Source organism: Atractosteus spatula, chromosome 13, assembly GCF_055471065.1.
Source record: "Atractosteus spatula isolate fAtrSpa1 chromosome 13, fAtrSpa1.hap1, whole genome shotgun sequence".
Lineage (NCBI taxonomy): Eukaryota > Metazoa > Chordata > Actinopteri > Semionotiformes > Lepisosteidae > Atractosteus > Atractosteus spatula.
This window is the reverse complement of record NC_142718.1, coordinates 34,547,063-34,570,465: the sequence shown is the minus strand read 5'-3', so window position 1 is coordinate 34,570,465 and position 23,403 is coordinate 34,547,063. Positions and strand designations below refer to the sequence as shown.

At 40.9% G+C, this 23,403-nt stretch overlaps 2 protein-coding genes across 3 annotated transcripts in view; both read left to right on the top strand.

Moving 5' to 3' along the window:
* The window catches only part of unc80 (unc-80 homolog (C. elegans)), a 70,877-nt gene extending 57,490 nt beyond the window's left edge, over positions 1-13,387 (top strand). The window contains exons 56-66 of the mRNA XM_088931089.1: positions 271-394; positions 711-917; positions 1,033-1,217; positions 1,581-1,746; positions 2,440-2,619; positions 3,898-4,045; positions 5,482-5,538; positions 7,609-7,690; positions 8,264-8,375; positions 9,175-9,350; positions 9,848-13,387. Coding sequence (XP_088787215.1) covers positions 271-394; positions 711-917; positions 1,033-1,217; positions 1,581-1,746; positions 2,440-2,619; positions 3,898-4,045; positions 5,482-5,538; positions 7,609-7,690; positions 8,264-8,375; positions 9,175-9,350; positions 9,848-10,171 — 1,761 coding nt within the window. The 3' untranslated portion in view covers positions 10,172-13,387. The remainder of the gene's footprint in view (positions 1-270; positions 395-710; positions 918-1,032; positions 1,218-1,580; positions 1,747-2,439; positions 2,620-3,897; positions 4,046-5,481; positions 5,539-7,608; positions 7,691-8,263; positions 8,376-9,174; positions 9,351-9,847) is intronic.
* Positions 13,388-13,647: 260 nt separating this feature from the next.
* Positions 13,648-22,922, top strand: rpe (ribulose-5-phosphate-3-epimerase). 2 transcript variants are annotated; one of them, XM_088931261.1, is made up of 6 exons: positions 13,648-13,848; positions 15,692-15,771; positions 17,067-17,206; positions 18,422-18,556; positions 19,488-19,574; positions 20,358-22,922. In XM_088931261.1, exons 1-6 carry the CDS (start codon positions 13,727-13,729, stop codon positions 20,478-20,480), a joined length of 687 nt encoding a protein of 228 aa, XP_088787387.1. In that variant the 5' UTR covers positions 13,648-13,726; the 3' UTR covers positions 20,481-22,922. The 2 variants fall into 2 exon arrangements, with proteins under 2 accessions (XP_088787387.1, XP_088787388.1); XM_088931262.1 differs by lacking the exon at positions 15,692-15,771 and having other exon boundaries at positions 13,707-13,848; positions 20,358-20,878.
* Positions 22,923-23,403: the final 481 nt, after the last annotated feature.

Sequence of the window (23,403 nt, the reverse complement as noted above, 5' to 3'; positions counted from 1 at the left end):
ATAGGAAAGAAACTTAATTAGTAATTTATTTCTCGAAATGCTGGGATACCTACTGTATATCTTCACAACCCAGCTTACACATTGATTTGCCGTTAACTACTTCTGAGAAAAGCATCCCTGTTTGCAAGTTTAAGAAGCAGTGTCTTCTGGTTATCCACTCCTACTTCGCTTTTCCTACGGTATAATACACATTCTCCATTGAAGCTAGCATATTTTTCTTCCTTATGCGAGGCTCCTCTAACAGATCAACCTGTTTGAATTCATTGACAGGCTTTGAAAGATGACTTCCCTCTGAGTCATGTGATCTCCCCATTCACCAATCAGGAGAGGCGAGAGGGGATGCTTCTGAACTTATTGATTCCATTCGTTCTGACGGTGGGGTCAGGGAGTAAAGGTCAGTCTGACAGCCGGGCCTTCTACGCGGGTCTGTTACTGCTGTGAATGCAGCTGTAATGAGGATTTATATACCAGTGGTGTACACATCGCTCACAAGACCGATTCAGTGTATATCAATGGTGTCTATTTGATGGAACAGATGTATTTGTAGCTGTCTCTGAGTCTATATCTTTTCATTTATGCATGTATGTCTGCATGCAATGTTCGTGTGTCTTCATCATGACATGTGAGTTGTATGCATTTGCCTGTACAAAACAGTATTTTGGCTTGCACGTGACAGCTCCCTGCCCACTGTCCATGTGTATGTCCCACAGACAGCCCACACCTGGAGCAGCCAGAAGTGTTCCTGTTGCTGCAGACTGTCATCAACATCCTGCTGCCCCCTCGCATCATCAGCACCTCCCGGAGCAAGAACTTCATGCTGGAGAGCTCCCCAGCACACTGCTCCACTCCTGGAGACACTGGCAAGGACCTGCGAAGAGAAGGGCTGGCTGAGTCTACTAGCCAGGCAGCCTATCTGGGTACGAGCACAGGACCCCTAGCCCTAGTGTGTAGAGACTGGAGGAGCTAAAGAAATGTGAAGTGTTAATGTGGAGTGTTGTTGCCTGTGTGAGCGTCAGTCTCTCTGTGTCTCAGCTCTGAAGGTGGTGCTGGTGTGTTTTGAGCGCCAGCTGGGCAATCAGTGGTACCGGCTCAGCCTACAGGTGAAGGAAATGGCGCTGCGCAAGGTGGGAGGCCTGGCTCTCTGGGATTTCATCGATTTCATCGTCCGGACCAGGATCCCCATCTTTGTCCTGCTGCGCCCCTTTATTCAGTGCAAGGTGAGCGCCTCCCTCAGCCTCTTATGGGAGCTGGATGGTGGAGTACTGGGGTGTAATGTGTGTTGCTTTCCAGTAACAAAAGAACTTGAAGAGGAATGTCTTCCCTTTAAAAGCTGAAAAAGAAAATCTGATTTCTTTAATGAACAACCAAATGCGCAGCTTTTAAGGGTCTGTGATGCCCCCTTTCTTAACCTTGCACGGCTTCTCTGTTGAATTTTGCTCTTGATGTGAACCTAAACGTACAATTACACGGAGGTCCCCTGGCTGTGAGACTCTCCGAGCTGCTGTGTTTCTCTCCCCATGCCGCTGCCCTTTCTCTCGAGTCCCCCGCCTGAGCCTCGTCTGTGTTTCTCTGCCCCCCAGTTACTGACCCAGCCAGCGGAGAGCCAGGAGGAAATCACGGCTCGGCACCACATCGCCGACCAGCTGGAGCGCCGCTTCATCCCGCGGCCTCTGTGCAAGAGCTCCCTGATAGCCGAGTTCAACAACGAGCTGAAGATCCTGAAGGAGGCGGTTCACAGCGGCTCGGGTGAGACAGCCCTGCTAGGGGAAGGGTGAAACCAGATTCTGTTTGGAAGGATAGATGTCTTTTTTTTTTGTTTTAAGAGTCTGATCAAATCATCATTATGAAAGCATAGTGACAGACTTCATAGCGTTATCAAAGCATGACAGCTTCTCATTTGAGATTAACCTTACATTAGAATGCCAACTTGGGATCTATTCATTTATGCTTTTGTTTCGTCAAAGTTTATTATTTTTCATTACTCTAAATCAATGTAGTATACAGAAATCCTCACATACAACATCCACCCCTAAGATAATACAAGCTAACCATTCTCCTATTCCTAAAGTTAAATCTGTATGTAATCTCAGCCCCACCTCCAACCTGCAGAACTCGTGTTAATGTTAATACTTAATGAGCCACCGTACTCAGAGCAGCTCTTTTCTCAGTGAGCATGCAGATATACTCAAGGTTAGAAAGGAAATTGGAAGAGGGATCCCATATACAGCCTCTGTAGTATGTGTTTAATAACGTTTCTTTCAATGCTATGACACTGTGTGATCTCTGCCACCTGTCTAACACAACAAGCCCTTCACCTGAGTATAAGGCTATGGGGTAAACCTAGATGTTCTGTTACCAGAAAGCTTGCCTTTTCCCTAAACCTGACTCATGTTTTTAGAGCACAAATCATGAACGCTCCCGCTTTCCGTATCTCCTCAGCCTACCAGGGCAAGACCTCCATAAGCACAGTGGGCACCTCCACTTCGGCCTACCGCCTCAGCCTGGCCACCATGTCCCGTTCCAACACGGGCACGGGCACCGTCTGGGAGCAGGACAGCCAGCCCTCGCACCAGGCCTCTCAGGACACGCTCAGCCGCACCGACGAAGACGACGAAGAGAGTTAGACTCCTCTGTTTCTCCTTTCCTCTGCTCAGCTAATTCCTCCGCTTTATTTCCCCACTGTTGGTGACTCTAGGGCCTAATTCTGACAGAACGGCCTTGTCCTCCCGCCTGCCGGAAGCTGATTCCAGCCCTTGCTTCAGTGTTGTCATGAACTTGCTGATTAGAGTCCCTATAATTTATCAGCTATGAGTTAACTAATTAGCTAATTGCCGACTATTTGGAAGTGTTTTTAAAGTTACTTGTACAAGAAAAGATGTTCCTGACATTTTTTTAATGTTTTCCTTTCTCCCTTATTCTATACTTACAAACATATCTGGGCCTAGCTTTTCAACTTTCCTTTTCAATGTATATCATTTTTTCACAGTTCCCCTTCCATTTTTCCTGTACTCTCTGGGCTGCCCTCCCTGTACTAACATGTAAATAAATGAAATATTCACCATATTGGAACAAATATTGGGCTGATTGCCTGCCCCTAAGGGAAGCACAGCAAATCAGGCACTGGTGTGGAAAATCAGAAGGCCAACAGCTTTGTGTTTCTAGGAAGCTCATTTTTGTCATAGTGAATATGATGTGTACTCTACAGCATACTTCAAGTTAGTAGTATACAATATACTGTCACTCATGAAACACTAATTTATCTATATGTATTAGGTATTCATCTCTTGTACAAAATGGTACAGTATGTAGTTAAATATGAAACACAGGTTAATTCCACACAAAGAAAGAAGAAATACATTTGGTCTGCTGAGCCTACTTCATGTAAAGAATAGTATTTTCAAGTTTTCATTTTTGTATAACAATTTAGCCCCTGTAGTCCATATACCTAGACACTTACTTTTTATTGCTTTTTTATGATGACTGAATCATATAAATGGTTTATATATACAGTAAGACACTTTATGAAAAGCTAGTTTATCTATATAGGATTCTGGATAAACATGAAAAAACAACATGAGGGTTCCATTATGTCCTTGTTAGTGTACCTCTATAATGCTAGAGTACAGGCTAATTCTAGACTTTAAAAGTCCAGTATGCTTCATTTGTCCGACAGGGGATTCCTATAACTTCTCTTCTCTCCATCTTTCTCTTTATTTGTTGTCTATTTCTTATTGTCACACATTTTTTCCATATCTCTGATTCATCCTATGTTCGTTAATGTGATATGTCCCTTTCTCTTTCTGTCTTTGCCTCTCTTTCTCTGACCTTATGCTATTGTGACACCCCCTATATGTCTCTCTCTGTCTCTGTCTCTGTGGTTCTGTGCTGTTTCTTCAGATGACTCTGTGAGTGTTCCTAGTGTGGCCAGTGAGCATGATGCCTACCTGGCTAATGTGATTGGCCATCGTCGCTTCTCCAGTCATGTGACCAGTGTCTCCACTCCACCCACTGAGCCAGGCTTAAGCACTATGCTGCCCAGTCAGAGGTACGTATCTTCTCCCACTTCAATAAAGCAGCTTTTTTAGCATCCTCCCCCTTATAATATGTTTGTTCTATAAGACAGTTGTCTCCTATTTTACTTTTTTTTGTTTCTAGCCAAGCCCTCCACAGTCCATTATTGTTACTGGTTGTTTTAAAGAAATATTATGAACAATACTGAGGACATCAAAGACCTAAATAACCGGAGATAAGTCTGTGTAAGTGCACAAGCAGTGTTTGAATTTGCATCAAGTAATAATTCAACACTGGAAATATGCATATGAAATAATAATGTAAAAGGAATTGTTAAATCCCCTGAAAAAAGGATTTGCAGCAAAAAGGGCTTGTTAGGATCATTAAGCATGTGAAAGCCTAAGAAAAAAAAACAATCCCAAACATCCTACATTTTGGATGTTAGTAGCTAATTGATCTGAGGATCTAATCCGACCATTTCTGGAGTGTGGTAGAGTGGGTAGCTTGTTCCAGACTCCCACAGCCCTTTGTGTAAAAAACATACATTATTGTATTGAGCACAGCAAGAAATCCTGTGTAGCAGGAACACAAAGCTGACTCCCTTCCCCATAATAATGGACTGCTGAATTTCACTTCACGTCACTCCAGTTGATATCATTTATCTAATGAAGAAGAGAGAAATGCTCGCCTGATTTGACTTCAGAGGCAGTATGAATTTATGTACGACTTGTTTGGCTTTGACCCTCGGAGTAACCTCCAACATTCTTTTAAATACTAAATTTGAACAATTATAGGTTGCTATGTGCAACTGCCATCATGGAATGAGTATCTTATAATGCTGGCTATGCAGTATATGTAAGTTTCATGTGATCTCCTAATTTATACGATGTGATGCATATTATCTCAGCAGGGGTCACAGTTAGCAGGTGGTATGAAGAAGTCATCCCATGTGGAGGAGGTCTGTGTGTTTGGTGTCTTTGCAAACATCATGGTCACAATAGCCATTGAGTTTGCTCTAATCAAATCTATTCAGCTATTCAAATCTATCCATTATCTTTCTGCATTTTTATTGGTCAGATCAGTCCACAGTGAAAATCTGACAAAACAATGAGGTGAGATTCTTTATCATTTTAAAATATTCATAAGAGTAGAAGCAAGGTTCCAGAAAACATTGACAAGTGTGCAAAAGAAAATAGTGCTCTTTGAGCAAGTGATCAAATAAATCACTTTCCCCACAGTTGGGTTTCATTTAGAACTGCAAATAAATACTGGATATTTGCAAAGGTCTCTAAAAAAAAACTGAATAGTAAGTGTAAATTGAAATGGGAAATTTTGCTTTAAAAGACCCCGCAGATGCAGACCTTATCCACACGGTGGCGCTATTTTGCTTAGGAGGACATGAGTAAACAGCTGAGACAACTGCATGCTTCTCATTTTTCCCTAAATCCTCATCTCCCTGCCCCTCTACAGTGAACCCAATGTGCTAGATGAGTCCCAGGGGATGATGGCAGAGATTAACCTGTCTAGGTACAGTGTCACAGCCGAGCTACCTGTGTCTGTCAGTGTCTGTGCTGGGAACTACTCCCAGCACCTTCTCCTCCACTCACTCTGTCTCCGCCCATCACATCCAGTCAAAAGCCCCCTGCAGTTTCCTGTTTGTTCCTTATAGATGCAGTGCATTTTTTATTTGGTTTGTAATTTATAGTCGTTCTTTTTGTTTCCTTTTCTAAACTCCAACAAAGAACTGACACCATCCCAATCATTTGCTGTGCCTTAATCGTGTGGGTTGAGATTAGCAGGGAGATCTTTTCCTGACGTGTTGCTGTGTGCAATGCTCCATTGCAGTCAGTCCATAGTGCCATAGTGTTCATACATGTGTGCCAGCTTTTGCCAATCAAGTCTACAGCCCTATATTAGGGTCCTATTGTGGGAGACGCTGAATTGGTAAACAGTTAGCAAGATTTCTTGTGTTTCTTGTGGGGGGGTTGTAGAACATAATGTTGTGGAGCACACATTGCAGAGTTACACATCTTTTAATAGAAACAACATTAACAATAGCATTCGTATGTATTCATTGGACTTAATTCCCAAACTGCTATTGAAAATGATAAAGTGTTTTCTGAGAAGGGGTGTCAACGTTAGTGTTTGGGATAAAGAAGACCCTAAAAAGCAGTGTATCAATAAGGAATGTGATAAAAAGGAATTCAGTCACGTATTCCTTTTTCTTCATTTTACATGCCAGAGGAACCTCATTCTGAATGAGTATTGGACTGATTTAACATATTTTGTGACATGACAGCTTTCAAGAGTTAAAGTAATGCAAAAAAGCTGTTCACCTGAGATTGGTTGAAAAGCAAAAAAAATTCTAATTCATGCATACTTACAGTAGATGTTTTACTGTTTCAGTTACTAATTTTGCTCTGATAACGAAAATCTTTAACAACATGTAAGTGGTTACCAGTAACCACTTAAAAAGTTTCTTTATATCATGTGTGTAGCTTGATTTTTTTTTGTTTAATTTGGTTTTAGAGAGCTGTCATGTGTTGCCTCTTCAGCGCTCCCACATTCACTAAATTGTTTGATGTTCAAATGATATGGCAGATTATATCAGACTGTGAATGTCTATAATCTGTGTCTTGCTGTGGTTTCTGTACTGTCTGTTGATTTTGATTTCTGTCCTGAAGAAGGCTGTATTGCTTGGAAAAGCAAAGGGATGCTTTTTGGAACAAAGAAGAAATGTTAGTAGTCTCCACTACTAGCAGACAAACATGGATCTCCTGGATTGAGATAATACTATCCATGTTGCAAGATTGTAACTTAACATGGGAATTCTTAGAATTGAATATATGTCATGTGTAGATTTCCAAATTTATTCATTCCAAAATTATTTTAGATGTTTTTACATGCCAGAACTACATGTAGAGCACATCTTTTCTACATGCTTTTATTACGAGTGTCGTTGAGCGTCATTTCTTTTAAGAAGGATATTGTTTTCTTCCATTGATCTTTTTTTACTTTTTCCTGTTTAGGAAACAAATTTAAACTCCAATTACAAATGATTTAGATTCAAATTATTTTCATTAAAAAATTAAAGATTTCTTAACCTTTCTCAATTGTGCCCACAACAGTACACATGTAGCGCTGCAGAGACAAGGAATTTTGTGGTGGGAATGATACAAGTTAAAATATGGGCAGTGTAAAAAGCAGGTACTAGAGCCAATCAAAATGGTTTGTTATCTTTCAAAACAGCACCACTCCTGAGCTCTCTGACAGTATGGGACCATGAACAGGTGCCAGGGGATTTTACAGGGTGACTTTTTTGTTCCAAGTTTTTTGTCATCTGTTTTTAAGCGATCAGTAAGAAACGTCTCTTTTTCATGCCCTTTGTTCACTAGATTTGAACCTCTTCAACCTCATCGGTTACCTTATGTAAAAGTGGGAACTCGCGTGGCTCTGCAGCAGAGTGCTTTGAAAGTCCCCCTGTTAATCAGGATGGTGTTCAGATATCTTCTCAAGCTCTGAGCAGTGCTGCTGTGTATCCCTGCCACTGACTGGAAATCTGTGTGTCTGTCTTTCTGTGTGACTGGGTCTCTGCAGGGTGGCGAGTGTTCAAAGTGAGCCGGGACAGCAGAACCTCCTCATACAGCCACCACTGGGGAGGAAGAGGGGTCTCAGACAGGTGAATACAGAAGCTGCTCTGAAAATTACACTCTGCCATCACCACAACACAAACTACAGCTGTAGCAAACCACAAAATGACTACAGTACAGCAGAGTAAAGAACCCTGACCAGGAGCTGAGACTGAATCACGGATTCATGGTAGAACATAGGAAGGCTTTGTGAAAGCAAGCAAAATGTTTAGCAATGGTGAAATGAAAAAATGAGTAAAAACAACCGTACAAATAATAATATTAGAGAGAAGCGAAGGTTTCTGTGGAAGACATGTTCTGAATTTTACTGTGGGTAAAGACAGATGTGTGTGCTAGTAGTAGACTGAGCAGCACCACAGCAGCGTGGAGTAGTACTCATGGCTCTGGATTTTGCGCTGGAAGGCTGTGGGCTCATGTCTCAGGTGGGATGTTGCTGTTGTGCCCTTGAGAAAAGTACTACATGTACATTCGTTTCTGTATAAGTAGGCCATCGTGTGGTTGTTGTCATAGTAGAAAAAAGGCATTAAAAACAAGGTTTGTGTCAGTGTCTGCATGGTTTCGTTTGTGACCTTTCATTCAAGAGTGTTTTTCTCTCCCTGTAGCCACGGCGCCCCCTCCTGTCCAGGCAGAAGACCCAGAATGAGCCACGCAGTCGACCGGGAGCCCGACTCTCCACAACACGGCGGAGTATACAGCCAAAGACAAAACCACTGGGTAATACCGTGTGTGTATGTGATGTAGGGGTGTTCTGGTGAGCCCCAGACTTCAGACCGATCAACTGCTCTTTTTCATTTTAGGTTTTAAAGGGGAACTGCAGTCCCAATTTCTCAGACTCACTATTAGATCTCTGTAACAAAATAAATGAATTGAGGGTATCAAAAAAAAAATTCCAAATTAAGCACAAAATGGTGAACTATGTGAAAGTACTGTATCAAACGTACATTGTCTCAAATCGCTAGATTCGCCGCAGGCAAGAGTGAGAGTTTGCACAAATTGTGACATGAGTCGGCCCTTCCTGCTCACTAGTCACTGTAGTGACTAATGTAATGCGATGTACATGCAAATAAGTATAGGTTGTGCAGCAGACATAGGGCTGCTTCAAACTACCAGATGTGTTGTTGCCTCGTTTTGAATCACAGACAAAGAAGGCAATATGGCACTGCACATACCTGGAAATTTCATTCATTTTGTGATGTAAATTGGAAGTTTCACGCATCTCTGTGTATACTTTACTTTCAATGCCAATTCTTTCTGACCCCGAAATATAAAAATAGTGATGCAGTTCCTCTTTGACTTAATTACACTCTTGATTCTCTCTTAAAGGACAATTTGTATTGTAAAATGTATTCTTCACCTCACGAGAGAGCTCGCTCCAATTGTTTTCCTCTTCCCCATAAGCCAAGTCTGATGTATTGACAGTGATGGTGTGCTATAGAAGCAAAGCGCAGGGTGTAAAAGGAGCATTGCTCATGCTGACCTGACTCCCGGCTGTGTGCCACCCTGGTGTCCACAGAGCAGAAAAGGTCAGTGACCTTTACTGAGGCGCAGGCCGATGTGGCCGTCACGTCGCCCCCGGCTTCCAGCAAGGACTGCATCTCCGAGACCAAGAAGCTAAGCCCTGGGGCCAGACCCTCTCCTGCTGCGTCTCCCTCCATCCCTGCAGAGCTGCGCAGCGCCATGCCAGCGCAGGTACACCCCCTCGCCCTGCGCATCCCAGAATAAACACAGGTGCTTTCTGTGTGCTTAGGAAAAAATGTGATTGTGAGTTAAACACCCCTAATTCTGATCTTTCAAGTGTCCACCAGGCCAATCAATCTGTTAAACAGTTTACAATAATACATTAGGAGAATAGCTGTAATATGAAAAGTTTGTTGTAGCATTTCTGGTTAAAAGTCTAAAGGGTTTTCTGCACCTAATGAAATTCTTATTTTCTAACCTACCAAAAAGCTAAATAGATGACCAACTGTCACAAGCTTTTTGATTAGTTTCATTTCTGCCAGCACAATTGATAATATGAATAAGAGTACTAAGGAGTTGTTTTAGAAGAGATATGAAGGACTAATATAAATCGTCAATTGTCAAATTGTCATGTGGAGACCACAGAGCTCTTCGTGCTTGCTAGGTTGCAGGTAGCTTAGTGTCCCAAGAACATCATCACCTCTATGAGCTGACTGACTGTGTTCCAGGCGGACACTGCAGACTCTGGGAACAAGGAGAAGAAAGACCAGGGAAGCCATCACAGCAGCACGTCTACACTTCCTCCTCCTCCTCCTCTTCCTCTGCTTTCACCCCAGCGTCCTGTCCTGGGGACCCCACCGCTCCAGGGGCCGCCCCTGCTCACCCCAGAGAGCCCCGAGGATGAGGAGACATCTGTCCTGTTGCAGCACACCGACACCGTGCTGCACATCACCGAGGAGAACGGCACTGAAAACCCCCTCCTCTCCCCGCTCTCCCACTCGCCCTGTGACCCCAAGGAGGCCAAGACCAGCCTGGACGAGCCTCACATGTAGAATCCCAGGGCAGCCAAGCCAGCACCCCATTCTGATCAATTGACCTGTATTTTTCAGAATAGGCTTCTGTGATTTTCCCACAAATCTGATTTTTATGTCAGATTTTTGCAGCCCTCTGATGGAGAATGGAGCTTTTCCAGCAGAGCAGCATTCTTTACTTCCTTCCAACCAAAAAATACAGAATATAATATTTCACCCTTAAGAAAATGCGGCATTAATACACAAAATATCCTGCAAAAAACAACTGACACAGGGTCAGTTTTTGACAAGGTACTAAGGCCACGAAGCCAGATGTGAACTGCCAGGGCGTTGCTGCTAGGTAAATAATGTTTAACTATGTTGTGATAGATTACTAGTGATCCCTTTGTGTCTTGAGTGAACACAATAAGATGCTGTAGTCTGAATACAAGCAAAAGATTATAGAGAAATACTCCAGCAAAATTCTAGGTGAAAAAAAAACAAATACAAACACAAATACTGTAAATGCTATAGTTAATAACTCTTTAACCATTTTTTTGTCGGTAAATATTAAATATGTCTAAAAGAAGAAAAAATTATATTGAGTACAGTGATTTAGGTTAAATGTTTTATTCAGCTAGACTTGACAAATCTAGACAGACATTGAACAATAGAATACCAATGGATAAAAACAATAAATATTCTCACTTTAGGAGAATATAAACACTTTAGGCAAAACATTTGTTGATTCTTTTTCTGCTGATGACCAGTATGGCTTAGATCTCACTGTTTAAAGAGTTTCCAGGCATCTCCTTTTCAGGATGGATGTAGTTTTCCACTAAATAAGGAATCAATCTCTATCACACAGATAACTTGAAATTCAAAGAGATTTATTGATATGACTGAAGCTAAAATGATGTGTTTCTAAAACAATTAACATGACATTTACAAACCTTAACAACAAAAACAAAGATTTGAGATTTTTACTCTTTAATCCTCAGTGACAGGTGAACAGAGCTGCAGCTCTATTAACTTTCCTCCCCCAATAGGATTGTAAGCTGACTCTTGTTGTGAATCTTGCAGGAGTGGGAGTTCTAGAATTAGAATGGTTTTAGGGAAGAATATTGATCTTTTCCTGGAATATTTCCTGCAGTGCAGTAAAAAGGAATTCTCTGTCTCTTCTCCTCCGACTGGCGGAGGGAACACAGCCTGTCCTCTCTGGGAAGCCTGTATTTCATCAGGATCTGCTTTTGCTTGTTGTCTCTCACCCTGGACAGATACCCTGCCAGTGCGTATTGTCTTTTTCAGTGACAATTTTTGTTGTGTTTGCAAAATCCTTCTGTTAAATGTCTGGGGGGGATTTACTGAATGGGGATTATAATGTGTATTTTTGTATTGTTGATAATATTACTCAGTAATTCTGTAAACAGTATATATTCAATCAATATGTATAGTATGAAATTAATACAGATTCTGAGTATGGATAAGAAAATAGAGAGGAATGGTTGTTAAAATAATGAAGCTAAAAAAGGATGACAGTCAGATTATAGATCAGTTTTGTATGAATGTTCTGGGTTTGAAGATGAGATGGGTTAAATTGCTGGGTTAGTGCTGGGAGTTGCCTTCCACAGGAAATAAAAAATATAAGTAAGAATTCTAAAAGAGTAGCCAAATGACAGGAAGCAGAGTGATATACAGTATACAAGTGATAAATCAGGTCTTCACTAGGTGCTGACTCTCATGTATATCTCTATATATTTGGTGTCATGTATTTCCTCAAAAACTCAGTCAGAAATGAATACATGTCATATAGCTTATTACTTTGTGTTTGGAAAACTTTGTTGCTTTACTCACAGCACTGTTAACTTCAAAGGGATCTACAGCAGAAGAATTATTATTTTTTGACTGCCTCATGTACATTAGCGCAAGACCATATTTAGAATTAGATGAACCTATTTAATTCTTTACAGGAAAAAGTCAAACATGTTCAAATGTCATAGCAAGGAAGTGAAGAAATTGTCTGGAGATGTAAATCGCTCATTCTTTGATAAAGAGAACATCCAGTTCAGGTTTCAGAATTCTCTACTGCAGCCAAAGAGGTTATACTGTAAGAACACTGGGTTGCAAAAGCTAGAAATCCAGGTGAGAGTTTATTGTGAAATCAACTCACTGTGAATATAGTTTTTTTAAGTACTGTAATCCTTCTTCTACTTCAGTTGTCTAAAACCTATGTTTTGCTGCACATAAACCATGCCTTAAAACTGACAATTACAAAAATATTGTCTTCATCTGATTTTGGGGATTTCTACCTATACATTCCCCAGGTCCCTAAAACCACCAACTTCCCAATAGGTTCTGAGCTCAGTGTGCTTTGCTGCTCCTTGTTTGGTAAGCGAAGATTTGTCAGATTTCCTGCTCATTCGAAAAGTAGTGGAGAAAAGCACTGAGCTGCAAGAATGGTGCCTTGTTCCCTTATAGAGAATAAACGAATGGAAAAGAAAGATATTGATGAGAAGATCTTTTTGTTTATTCTATTAAATGTTATGGATACAGTAATAGAAGAGTAGATCTGGTGCCTTAAAATGTAGCACTGCTAGATTGTAATACTTCCCGTAGGTGTGACCACGAGTCCCTGCTTTTGTCTGTAGCAATGCCTGAATAGACTAAACCGCCTCTCATGCAAATAAATAGAATCCTTATTATTTATTCTATGTTGAAAACTCCAAATTGATTACTTTACACCTGATTGGCCTGTGACTCTGTCGTGCAGATTAACGTACAAGTGTGTTGTGATGTGTTAATTTGAACTGTGACATATGTACTGTACATCCTAACTAGATACACTTAAAGCAGCATCTCTATTGTTTCATCGTTGCTATGGCTGATGTCATTTATTGTTCACGAGAAAAACGGTTCTAAAATAAGGTATACAATTTGGTAGAACCTGTGATGAAAATAAAAACTCAAAGGAGATGCTGTACTAAATCAAACAAATCTGATACATTTCCACAGAAATCTGATCCTAGGCTTTCGAATTCCAGGAAAAAGTGTTTGGGGTGAGAATGTACTGTATTTTTTTTTTGCAGTGAGACATTGTGTCATAGAAGATAACTGTATTTCAGGATATAATTTTTTGTAAATGTGTATCATTGGCTCTGTACTGTAGATGTATTGTCTCCTGTGTTAAAGATTTATATATTAAAATATATATGTATGTACACATATATTAAAATAAAAAGGGAATATTTCTTTTTTAAATTTGTTTTGTGTTTTGTTAGAGGTCTCAGATGAAGCAGCCTGGTGCTCGGTCTTACTAAAGTCAGTTTAACATTAATAGTTAACATTATTTTCAGTTTTCAGTGCAGCCTCACCGTCTCCCAAACTGTGACCAATCACAGACGACTCTACAGAAACCACACCCCCCACGCCCCTCCCTCAGCCCAAATGGGGTGCGGTTTTGCACGAATGTGGGTAGGAAAAATGACGCTAAGGAAACCAGGAAGCCATGTTGGAATTTCACAGTTGCGATCTGTCACGCTCTGAGGAAGGAAAAAGACAAGAGACAGGAAGTGGTGGGGAGCAGATATTGTTGGCAAGATGTCTTATACGGCGAAAATTGGACCTTCTATTCTCAACAGCGATCTAGCTTGCTTAGGTGCAGAATGTAGCCGAATGATGGACTGTGGCGCGGATTATCTTCACCTCGATGTTATGGACGGGTAAGTATGTGATAAAGCTCAACATGTTCGCTTTTTAAAAGAGAAGGACGAATGGAGCTGGCCTGCACGAGTTGCAATCGAGTCCTCTAGTCTAAAATCGGCATTTTTTAAATCCCTTGTGTCACTGGTGCGTCTTCTGCAAAGCTTTAAATTTACGCAGCGGGGAGATCTGTATAAACGTGAGATTTATCATGTGGTTGGAAAAGCAAGGATATGAACACGCCATCTGTGATAATCGGTTCACTAACCTTTAGATAGTAGAACGAGACTTGTTCAGTTTTGTACATGAGTGGTCGAAATGCAGAACTGAATCGGAATTGAATGAATGAAATGTGCTCTCTTACAAAGCCTTTACAATGAATACTGAAATTGAAGTTCGGGTTATGTGCCCTTATCGTAGATTTTCTTGAAAAGATTTACAGTGCCGAGAAAACGTGTTTGCCCCCTGTCCACTTTCTGCATGTTTGCACATTTTGTACGGTGAATTTGATCAGACCTTTTTGTATTAGTATATAGAAGAGAGTCTGAGAGAAAAAATGACACCTAGCTTTTGTGCTTCTTTCATTTGTTTGATGCGCAAAGTAATCCAACATGCATCCTTGTTATTGCCTCCCTAGTGCGTCCAACCCAATTAAAAGGATAATTAGGGTCAGATGTTTGAATACTTTGGTTTACAATCTGGCTTGATTAAGGCCAACCCTGCCCAATATATATCTGACTGATTTTGGCCCTTACTATCAGAGTGGAGCTGTCAGCACCCGGGTTTAGAAGCACATCATGCCACGATCAAAAGATATTCCTGAAAAGCTCTGGAAAAACATTGGTCAGTCTGCACAGGGTTACAAAGCCGTTGCTAAGGCTCTGGGGCTCCACCGAACCAGAGTCAGGGCCATATTGTCCAAATGGAGAAAGTTTGGGACAGTAGTGAATCTTCCCAGGGGTGTCTGTTCTGCCAAAATCTCTTCAAGAGCAAGGAGTAAAATTGTCCAGGAAGTTCAACATCTCGGAGTCTGCAGCCCTCTCCTTCCTCGGCTAAGGTATTCATGACGCCACCATCTGAAAGACACTGGGGCAAACCACTGGTCACTAAGAAGAGCTTGATGCTCCCCTCAAATTGGGTAAAATGCACCTGGATGATCCTCAAAAGATTTGTCCATAGAATATTGTTCCAGAAGAGTCAAAAGTGGAACTTTTTGGCTTTGCACGGGCCCCTTTGTGTCTGACAAAAACCAAACTCTGCATTCCATAGTAAGAACATCATAACAACGGTCATGGCCGGTGGTAGTGTGATGCTTTAATGCATCAGGACCTGGCCGACTTGCCAGCATTGAAGGAACCATGAATTCTGCTCTGGATCAGAGAATTCTACAGGAGAAGGTCAGCCCAGCTGTCCCTGAGCCGAAGCTCTGCTGGGTCATACAGCAAGACAATGATCCGGAAGACTCAAGCAAGTCCCCATCAGAGTGGTTGAAGAACAAGAAACTACGAGTTTTGGAACGGTCAAGCCACAGTCCTTACCTGAATATTTCTCTGCAGCGCTGTGAGAGACTGATCAATAACTACAGGAAATGTCTTGGTTGCAGTTATTGCTGGTAGAGGTGACGTAGCCTGTTATTGAGCCCAAGGGGGCAATTACTTTTCACATGAGGCATTGGGTGTTGCATAATGTTTATTTAATAGATTAGGTTTAGTTTGTTCACTCAGGCATCCTTTTATCTGACGTTAGGTTTTGGTTCAATATCTGATAGCTTTGAAAAATAATGCAGAAGATCAGACAGAGGGCAAATACTTTTTTACAACACTGTGTGTTGTTGACAAATGAGCAATCTTGGGTTCTTTACAGTCATTTTGTCCCAAACATCACCTTCGGCCATCCTGTGGTGGAGTGTTTGAGGAAGAATCTTGGCCCGGAGCCCTTTTTCGGTGGGTAATGCTCATTTTATTTGTGGTGCAGGAGTTCTTCCATACATGACAGCCTCTTGATGCAAAAGACATGTTGAACAACTGAGCTTCTCAAACTGTGTAAGAAAATAGCACGCACACGGCTTAAAATGTTAGTTTTTAGTGGAATAAGAACTTAAGAATGGTTATGGCTGTGAGGAGGCCATTTGGCCCACCTAGCCCATCCTGTAGGTAATAGACAGAGATCCTTGGATCAATAAAACTGTATTTTGAAAGACTTTTGGCTTCAACCACATGGCTGAGTAGCCTGTTCCATTGTCCCACAATCCAGCAAAGGGTTGTAGAAGTGAGGAACAAGGTACGCACCTATGTTGTTGTTGGCTTCCTTCACAAAACAGCGGAATGAAAACATTAGATCTCTATGGTTGGTAATTATGCATATGAAACTGAATTACTTTATAGGGATTTGCAGGTAATTGTGCATTGTACTTTCACCCTGAGGTTCTGTCAGTATTGTGTGTCTGTTGTACTGGCAATGGCTCTATATGTGTGTATGTGGAGCCCTGCTGAATTAACAGTACTGTGAGACTGATGCAGAGATTAGATTTTATTGCTCTTTTATTTAAAGTATTTTAACTGTTTCTTTTATTTGTTGGTTCACCTCACTGAGTCAAAAAGACAAAAACCACCTTCAAAATGTTGTGAACCTTTGTTCCAAAATTATGGGAGAGTCTTTAAGATCCCTTATGTCTTAAATTTAAGATTCACAGCCATCAGATCCCAAGGAAAGCCTATGCCATCATTGAAAACCCATCTCGTATCCTTTATCAGTCCTTTGAACTTCTATAAGTGGACTGGAATTATTATTATAGCACTTTTCGGCACACTCCACTCCAAGCTCTTTACAGATAAAGGAGACGCCCTTCTACCAGCACCAGTGTGTAGCCCCCACCTGGATGATGTGACAGCAGCCAAAGTGTACCAGTACACTCCCCACACACCAGCTATCAGTGTGGAGGAGAACGGAGTGATGAAGCCAGTTCATAGATGGGGAATTATTAGGAGTCAGTGATTGGTAAATGGTTATTTTAGGGATAAACTATTGCTCTTTTTGTTGATTTTAGTTTTTCTTACTTTTTCATGTTAGAAATGTTGTTAACATGTTTGTTTTTTACCAGTTGTGTTGTGGTTATGTGTTGTATTTGCACTGCTTGCTACTTAAATTGCCAACTGGGGAAGAATAAAAAATTCTGAACTGAACTGAATTCATGTGCATGTCTGGGTGTTGGATGGTGAGCAGTTTCTCTCTCTCTCAGACATGCACATGATGGTGTCCCGGCCTGAGCAGTGGGTCGAGCCTATGGCTGCCGCAGGGGCTAATCAGTACACCTTCCACCTGGAGGCCACCACCAACCCTGGCGCTCTCATCAAGGACATCCGGCACAGCGGCATGAAGGTCAGAGCCCTGGGCATGATGGGAAGGGTACAGAAGAGGAGGCATGGGGTTACATACTGGGCGTTGTGTTTTCACTGATTGTAATCCTGTGACATCCCTTTAAGTTTGCCATAACCCAATTCTATTCCATAATTAAAAACACTAATTCTGCTGATTACCTTCCTGTTTTTCACTTCATAGCCACAGAGTGTTTTGGCTCATCAGTCCCGAACGTAGGGATTACAGCTGATCGCTGTTTCCAGGAGCCCATTTATCTCGTATTTCAAACCTCCAGATTTATGTGGTTTTTTTTATCTACAGTAAATTTTTATTCATTGTTGGTTTATTTTTTGCCAGCTGCTGAATTACAAAAAAATATAGACAAGTAGCCTTTTCAACAGAATGGAGATAGATGTGGTGTTCAAAGTACACCTTTATTGTTGTTAATAAAACCTTTCCAAACTCAGCTGAGATGTAGCAAAGACTACATGACTGATAATTACCATTTAAAGGGAGGTAGGAAAATGGAGCCCGAGTAATGTGACATAATTATGTTAGAACTTAATCTAATTGGTAAAATGTCATGTCTATATGAAATAAAGTATGAGTTTGACTGGTATTATGTAAAATGTGCATAAGGGAAAATCCTACAATTTATACTTATGCAGGCATTCTGTGCTTTGATCACCATGAAATAAGCACTCTAATTTGAAAATGAAGTGCCGGACGTTAATCTCTGGTAATGAGGTGATTTTAAGTATTCTTCAGGAATATAGCAAATACTTAGTATCTGGGGCAAACACTGAAGGGTATTGGAGATCTTTGGTTGTTATGTCTAGGAGTGCAGAAGGGACCAGACAGGAGATAGGGAGAAGGTCTTTCTTTGTATTTCATGAACTGTGATCTAGCCAATTCCTAGTCAGCTTTTAGCTATTGCAAAACCCCAGTGTGGTTTTGCTGTCCAGGTCTTGTTTCGTAACATGTTTGAGTTCCTCTAGAGAGTAACTTGAGCCTTGCGTTCAAAACAAACTGCGTTGACTTCCCCTCCGTTAACCTTTCATCCTCTGTCGACTCAAAAGGTGCAGAGTGGGGAAAAAAAAGCCTTTTTGTCCTTTGTCCTGCAGAGACCAGGAGGAGAAGAGGGTTAAATAATGTCCAATGAGTTCAAACGTGTGACAGGTGTGATGTCTCTGTGTCTGCTGCTGATGGAGGTGGCTTGTTCCCTGTACCCTACAGGTTGGACTGGGCATCAAGCCTGGCACCTCAGTGGAAGACCTGGCACCCTGGGCGGGCCAGATCGACATGGCGTTGGTGATGACTGTGGAGCCTGGCTTTGGAGGCCAGAAGTTCATGGAAGACATGATGCCCAAGGTGGGGCAGTAAGACCTCATTCAGTGCCACCTCCACATTGTTGAAACAGCCAGCTGTGTTTAAACTACCAAGAAGCTGCCTTTCCATTATCTCCTTCCCCTGTTTGTTATTAACTAGTAGGGCCCTTTGAAATTCAGGAGTGAATCAGGATGAATATGTGACAAACACACAATGCAGTCTGAAACCCATAGTCTCTGACCATGCATTTACAAAGGTCAGTAAAATTAAATATTTAGTGCATTGCCTTACTGGCTAATAAACTTTCCAATGATTACAACATTACCTTCCCTACGTTATCCACAGCTTCCCATCCATGCAGTCTGCGGCACATCATATCATACTGTTCACTTTTGAGTCCAGTGGTCTCTACGTTTCCCATTGCGGCCAGTTCCCAAATGGTGCTCTGATTTTAGACTGTTGTCTTTCCCTCAAGATCTCTCTGTGTTATTGTGCAATTCGTGTAAGGTTTGGCAGGTAGGTCATTTAATAACTTCATACCAATTACAGCTTTGTTTTCTTTCTTTTCAAACTTTCTCTGCAACAGGGGATTAGAGTTTAGGTCCCTGCGATAGGAAACAACATACGACAATGGGGGTAGTAAGCAGTAAATGCACTGATGCTTTCAATAGGAAATACAAGTAAGAGTTTAATAGAAATGACACTGTTGCTTTCAAAATATTAACTTTTAATTTAGTTTCATGTTTACAAAATATTAATTGAAATGAAAGTATCCTGCTTGTAGTTTTTTTTTCCCCATAAGAGACAAAACTCTGTGGGCTTTTCTGAGCAATATTTTAGTGAGTGAGACGGTACACAAAGATGTCACAATCCTTCTGCACAGTCCTTCTGTTTTAAATGCACTGAAGGATACACAAAGAGGCCAGAAGGTAAGAAGGCAAGATTTCATTTTCTTGTTATTGTTCTTTTCCAGGTTAACTGGCTGAGGAGTCAGTTTCCCTCCCTGGATATTGAGGTAGATGGAGGAGTGGGACCTGACAGTATTCACAAGTGTGCGGAGGTGAGTCAGAGTGGCAGTATAGATCAGAGCACTACCATAAAGGCAGTGCTGGGAGACATAACATTGCATCATTGGACATATTTTGTAGTCCTGACACTTTGCAGTGTACAGCACAGCAGTACAAGCAATACTGAAGACCATTGTAGTTTATTAGGTCATTTCAGGCCATTTCTTAGCTTTCTGCTAACATATGCACGCTTCATCCTTTCTATACACTGCTGTGCAAAGAATTGTTCTTCTGTTTCCTATCAATATTCCTTCATACACGGTGTAGGAACAATTTTAATGTGATCTTGTACTGAATTAGTATCCATTTAGTTTTGAGATAACCATTAATCCTGAGAGGTCTGTATCATGTTATACATAAAATAGTCTTTCAGCTGTATGGATGTGTGAAGAAGGATAAAGTATCTTAATCATTAAAACTGACAGTGGGTTCATAAGATGCATTTGGTAAATGTGATGAATTAGCTGATACAACACTGCTTATGAGTTGCTTGTGTGTAGTTTTTCAAGGTTCTTTTCAATGTGAATTAAAAATTTGCTTTCCTTATTCTCAAACCCATTAATAACAAAGTTGTTATAATACAGCAATAGAAAACACTAGTGGAGGCTTTATATGACCTTGCTCCTAATATACTTTGTAGATGTCCAATACCTTTGTACAGCAGTGTATATGTTTTCTCACAGAAGAAAGAAGAAATAGAGCAGTAAGCACTGAGAAGGTGGCAGCGCAGTATTGGAAGGTTAATGTCCAGCTTCTCTCTCGCGCTGTTCCTCCAGGCTGGGGCGAATATGATCGTGTCTGGTAGCGCCATCATGAAGAGTGACGACCCGCGCTCCGTCATCTCGTTGCTAAGAAACGTGTGCACGGAGGCCATCCAGAAGAGGTCCCTGGACCGGTGAGGCCAGGAGAGAAAAGATACCACAGCGCCTCTTACCAGTCGATGTCACAGATCCAAACGTCACCTATCGTGACCGAGCTTCTCACAGGACCAGGGTCAGGGCCCGGTTTTCCTTAGCTCTGTCTATCACATGACTGTCGAATTCTGCAAAGACTGACCCCTGATTGCCGTGTCTCGGGTCACTTTTAATGGCCACCCCCTGGCTCTTCTGACTCGGAAGACACATTGAACAAAGTGCATTACCTCAATGAAGCCTTCATCAAATGATACCTTCGGACCATTTCCAGCTGAATGTCTTACACTAACTATGATTATGATTATTATGAAACAGCTGTGAAATTATTTCTACAATTAGAAGAATAAAAAAGAAGTATAGTTCATAACCTTTGTTATGGCAAAGTTGTCAGGCAAATGTCGTCTTTTTTTTTTGCTTTTTGTTTTTCAAAGCATTCCTCCAGGAGCCTAAAAGGGAGAATAAGTTAAGTCTGACTGGAGTAGTACAGCATGCTCCCGCTGTCCATTCAACTGAAAAACCTCAATGGCGTTTCTTTCGCTGCTCTTTAATTTAACCAATTAGCAAGCACAGATAAGGTAATTAGGCAGCCCGTGTACTGGAATGTCTTTGAAAGCCTCTGTCAAGCTGCCAGGGCTTCACTGAGGCCTTATCACCTTGCCAGCTTCAGTGTTCTGGTGACATTTTCATGACAAAGGAGAGGATGCCATACCACTGGAGCTGTGCAGGGTAGCTGGTGTGTGGAAGGTTCTTCCAATGCCTTGTGCTCACAGGTCTCTGTGGACTCCTGTCCTGTACTTCTTACATTTTACTATTCCACTTAACAGTCCCAGTCCAAACAGAAGGAAGCATACCGTGGAATCTACTCTATGATGTACCACTGTCAGCTGGATGCATTGTTTGTGTAGGTGTTACAAATTGGCAGTCCTGAATAAAACAATATTCCTCCTTTACCAAGCGCTTTTACTTATGTAAATGGAGTAACTAAGCATGACGTGAATCATTCCAGATACGCAGGTACAGTGACAAGTTAATATACGCGTTTATTCTTTTTATTACCATCCTTGGGCAGTGAGCAAAAAATCAGAATCCCTTAAAAAAGATGGAAATTGTTGTGTGATTGAGTGCCCTGTGATGGACTGGCATCCCATCCAGGATGTATCCTGCCTTGCACCTGTTGCTTGCCGGGATAGGCTCCAGCTCCGCCACAACCCTGGATTGGATACCCGGATTAGAAAATGGATGCTGTGTGATCATCTATTCAGCTTTCATCTTAGTTGCATCCATTTTTTAATGTTAATGAAAAATATGAACTTATTTGCCTTCTTTAGGCTGTATTGTAAAGGGCTTGGCCAATTCGGTATTTTAAATTGTATGCATGTGGAAAATAGTGATCTGGACTCCCAGAGATTCCTGCTGTGTTTTTTATTGTCCAGCAGGTGGAGCCAGCCGATCATCAGAACATAAGAGAAGCTCAAAATAGAAGACCATTTAGCTCATCAAGCCCTTTTGTTTGTTAGTTGTTAATTGTTGCTGAGGATCTCATCCAGTCTTTTCTAGAAAGAGTCTAGGGTATAACTTCAGTAGCATGGCTGGGTTGCTTGTTCCACACTCCCTATTGTGTAATCATATTGTGTAAAGACGGTTTTTTATCTCAGTTTTAAGTGCACTTCCCCTTAATTTCATTGATTTTTTTTTAAAGAAGTCAATTTAAGCGCTCTTAAAGATTCAGAATATATCAACTGATTACATCCACAGTCCACTGTGTTCAAAGATGGCCTGTCAGTGTGATACATTCCTTTAAATCCATTAATTTATCTGGTTGTTCTACTCTCAAAGACTTTTATAGTAGGCCGATTACAAAAAAATACTATAAAAATTGCACACAATATTATTTAAATTAGGTCAAAATAGTACATTGTACAAGGTATTTTAATATTGCATTTCTATTGCTTTTAATTGTTTCCCTGCATTGTTTTGAACATATAAATGATGCTAGCATAAATACTAGACTTTCTTATAACCTAAAATTTATTTTGCCCAGTCTCATCATTTTGAATGTCCTTTGCCATTTCTACAGTGGTTGCTAATCTACCTGTTATGTCATCTGTGACTTTAACTAGTTTGCTGTATGTACCAACATCTATCAACATTTATTGATATAAATCTGCAGGTTAATGGTCTAAGTTCAGATCCCCATGGTACTACGCTAATTGTATCTCCAATATCGGACCTTATTTGTACAGTTTCTAGATATAAATCTGTGCTCAGTCAAATTACATTTATAAAGATGAAAGCCTAATGACTTAATTTTTTTTATTTTTAAAATTGGTGCTCTTATTCGGTATTTGTTGTTAAAGTCCCTATTAATTCTTCCCCCTCGTATGTGAAGAAAATTAAATCTCCTTATTCTTATAAACACTTCTTCCTGCACATTTCCAGATTTTATTATATACGACTGCATTATAATTGTAGTATATGTCTCCCAGATTGTTCATTTTTTTACCTGAAGATTGAAAGGTACATCATTAGCAGTTTGTATGTGAAGGACATTTAGCACATGGCTGGTAAGAATATAGTCAATGCAATTTGCGGACGTCACCTGCACTCTTGATAATTCAGCATCCAGAGGTTATGCCGTCGTCAGCAAATGTTCCCCAAAAATGAAAACTTTACCTGTTAGCGCTGTATATTTGCATTTTTTTTCACAACTGACAAATCAGGACACCTTCTTGCTGGGTGATTTCTCTAACATTTAAGAAAAACGGGAAAATAGTCATTCATTTGCAAAAGCATCCTCTTCCTATTTTTCCACCTTTTAAATAACCAGTCAAATTTGTCTGAAAACAAATATGTGTTATGGAGAGAAAATATTAATTCTTTTGCTGGATTTACACATTTTAAATTTGGT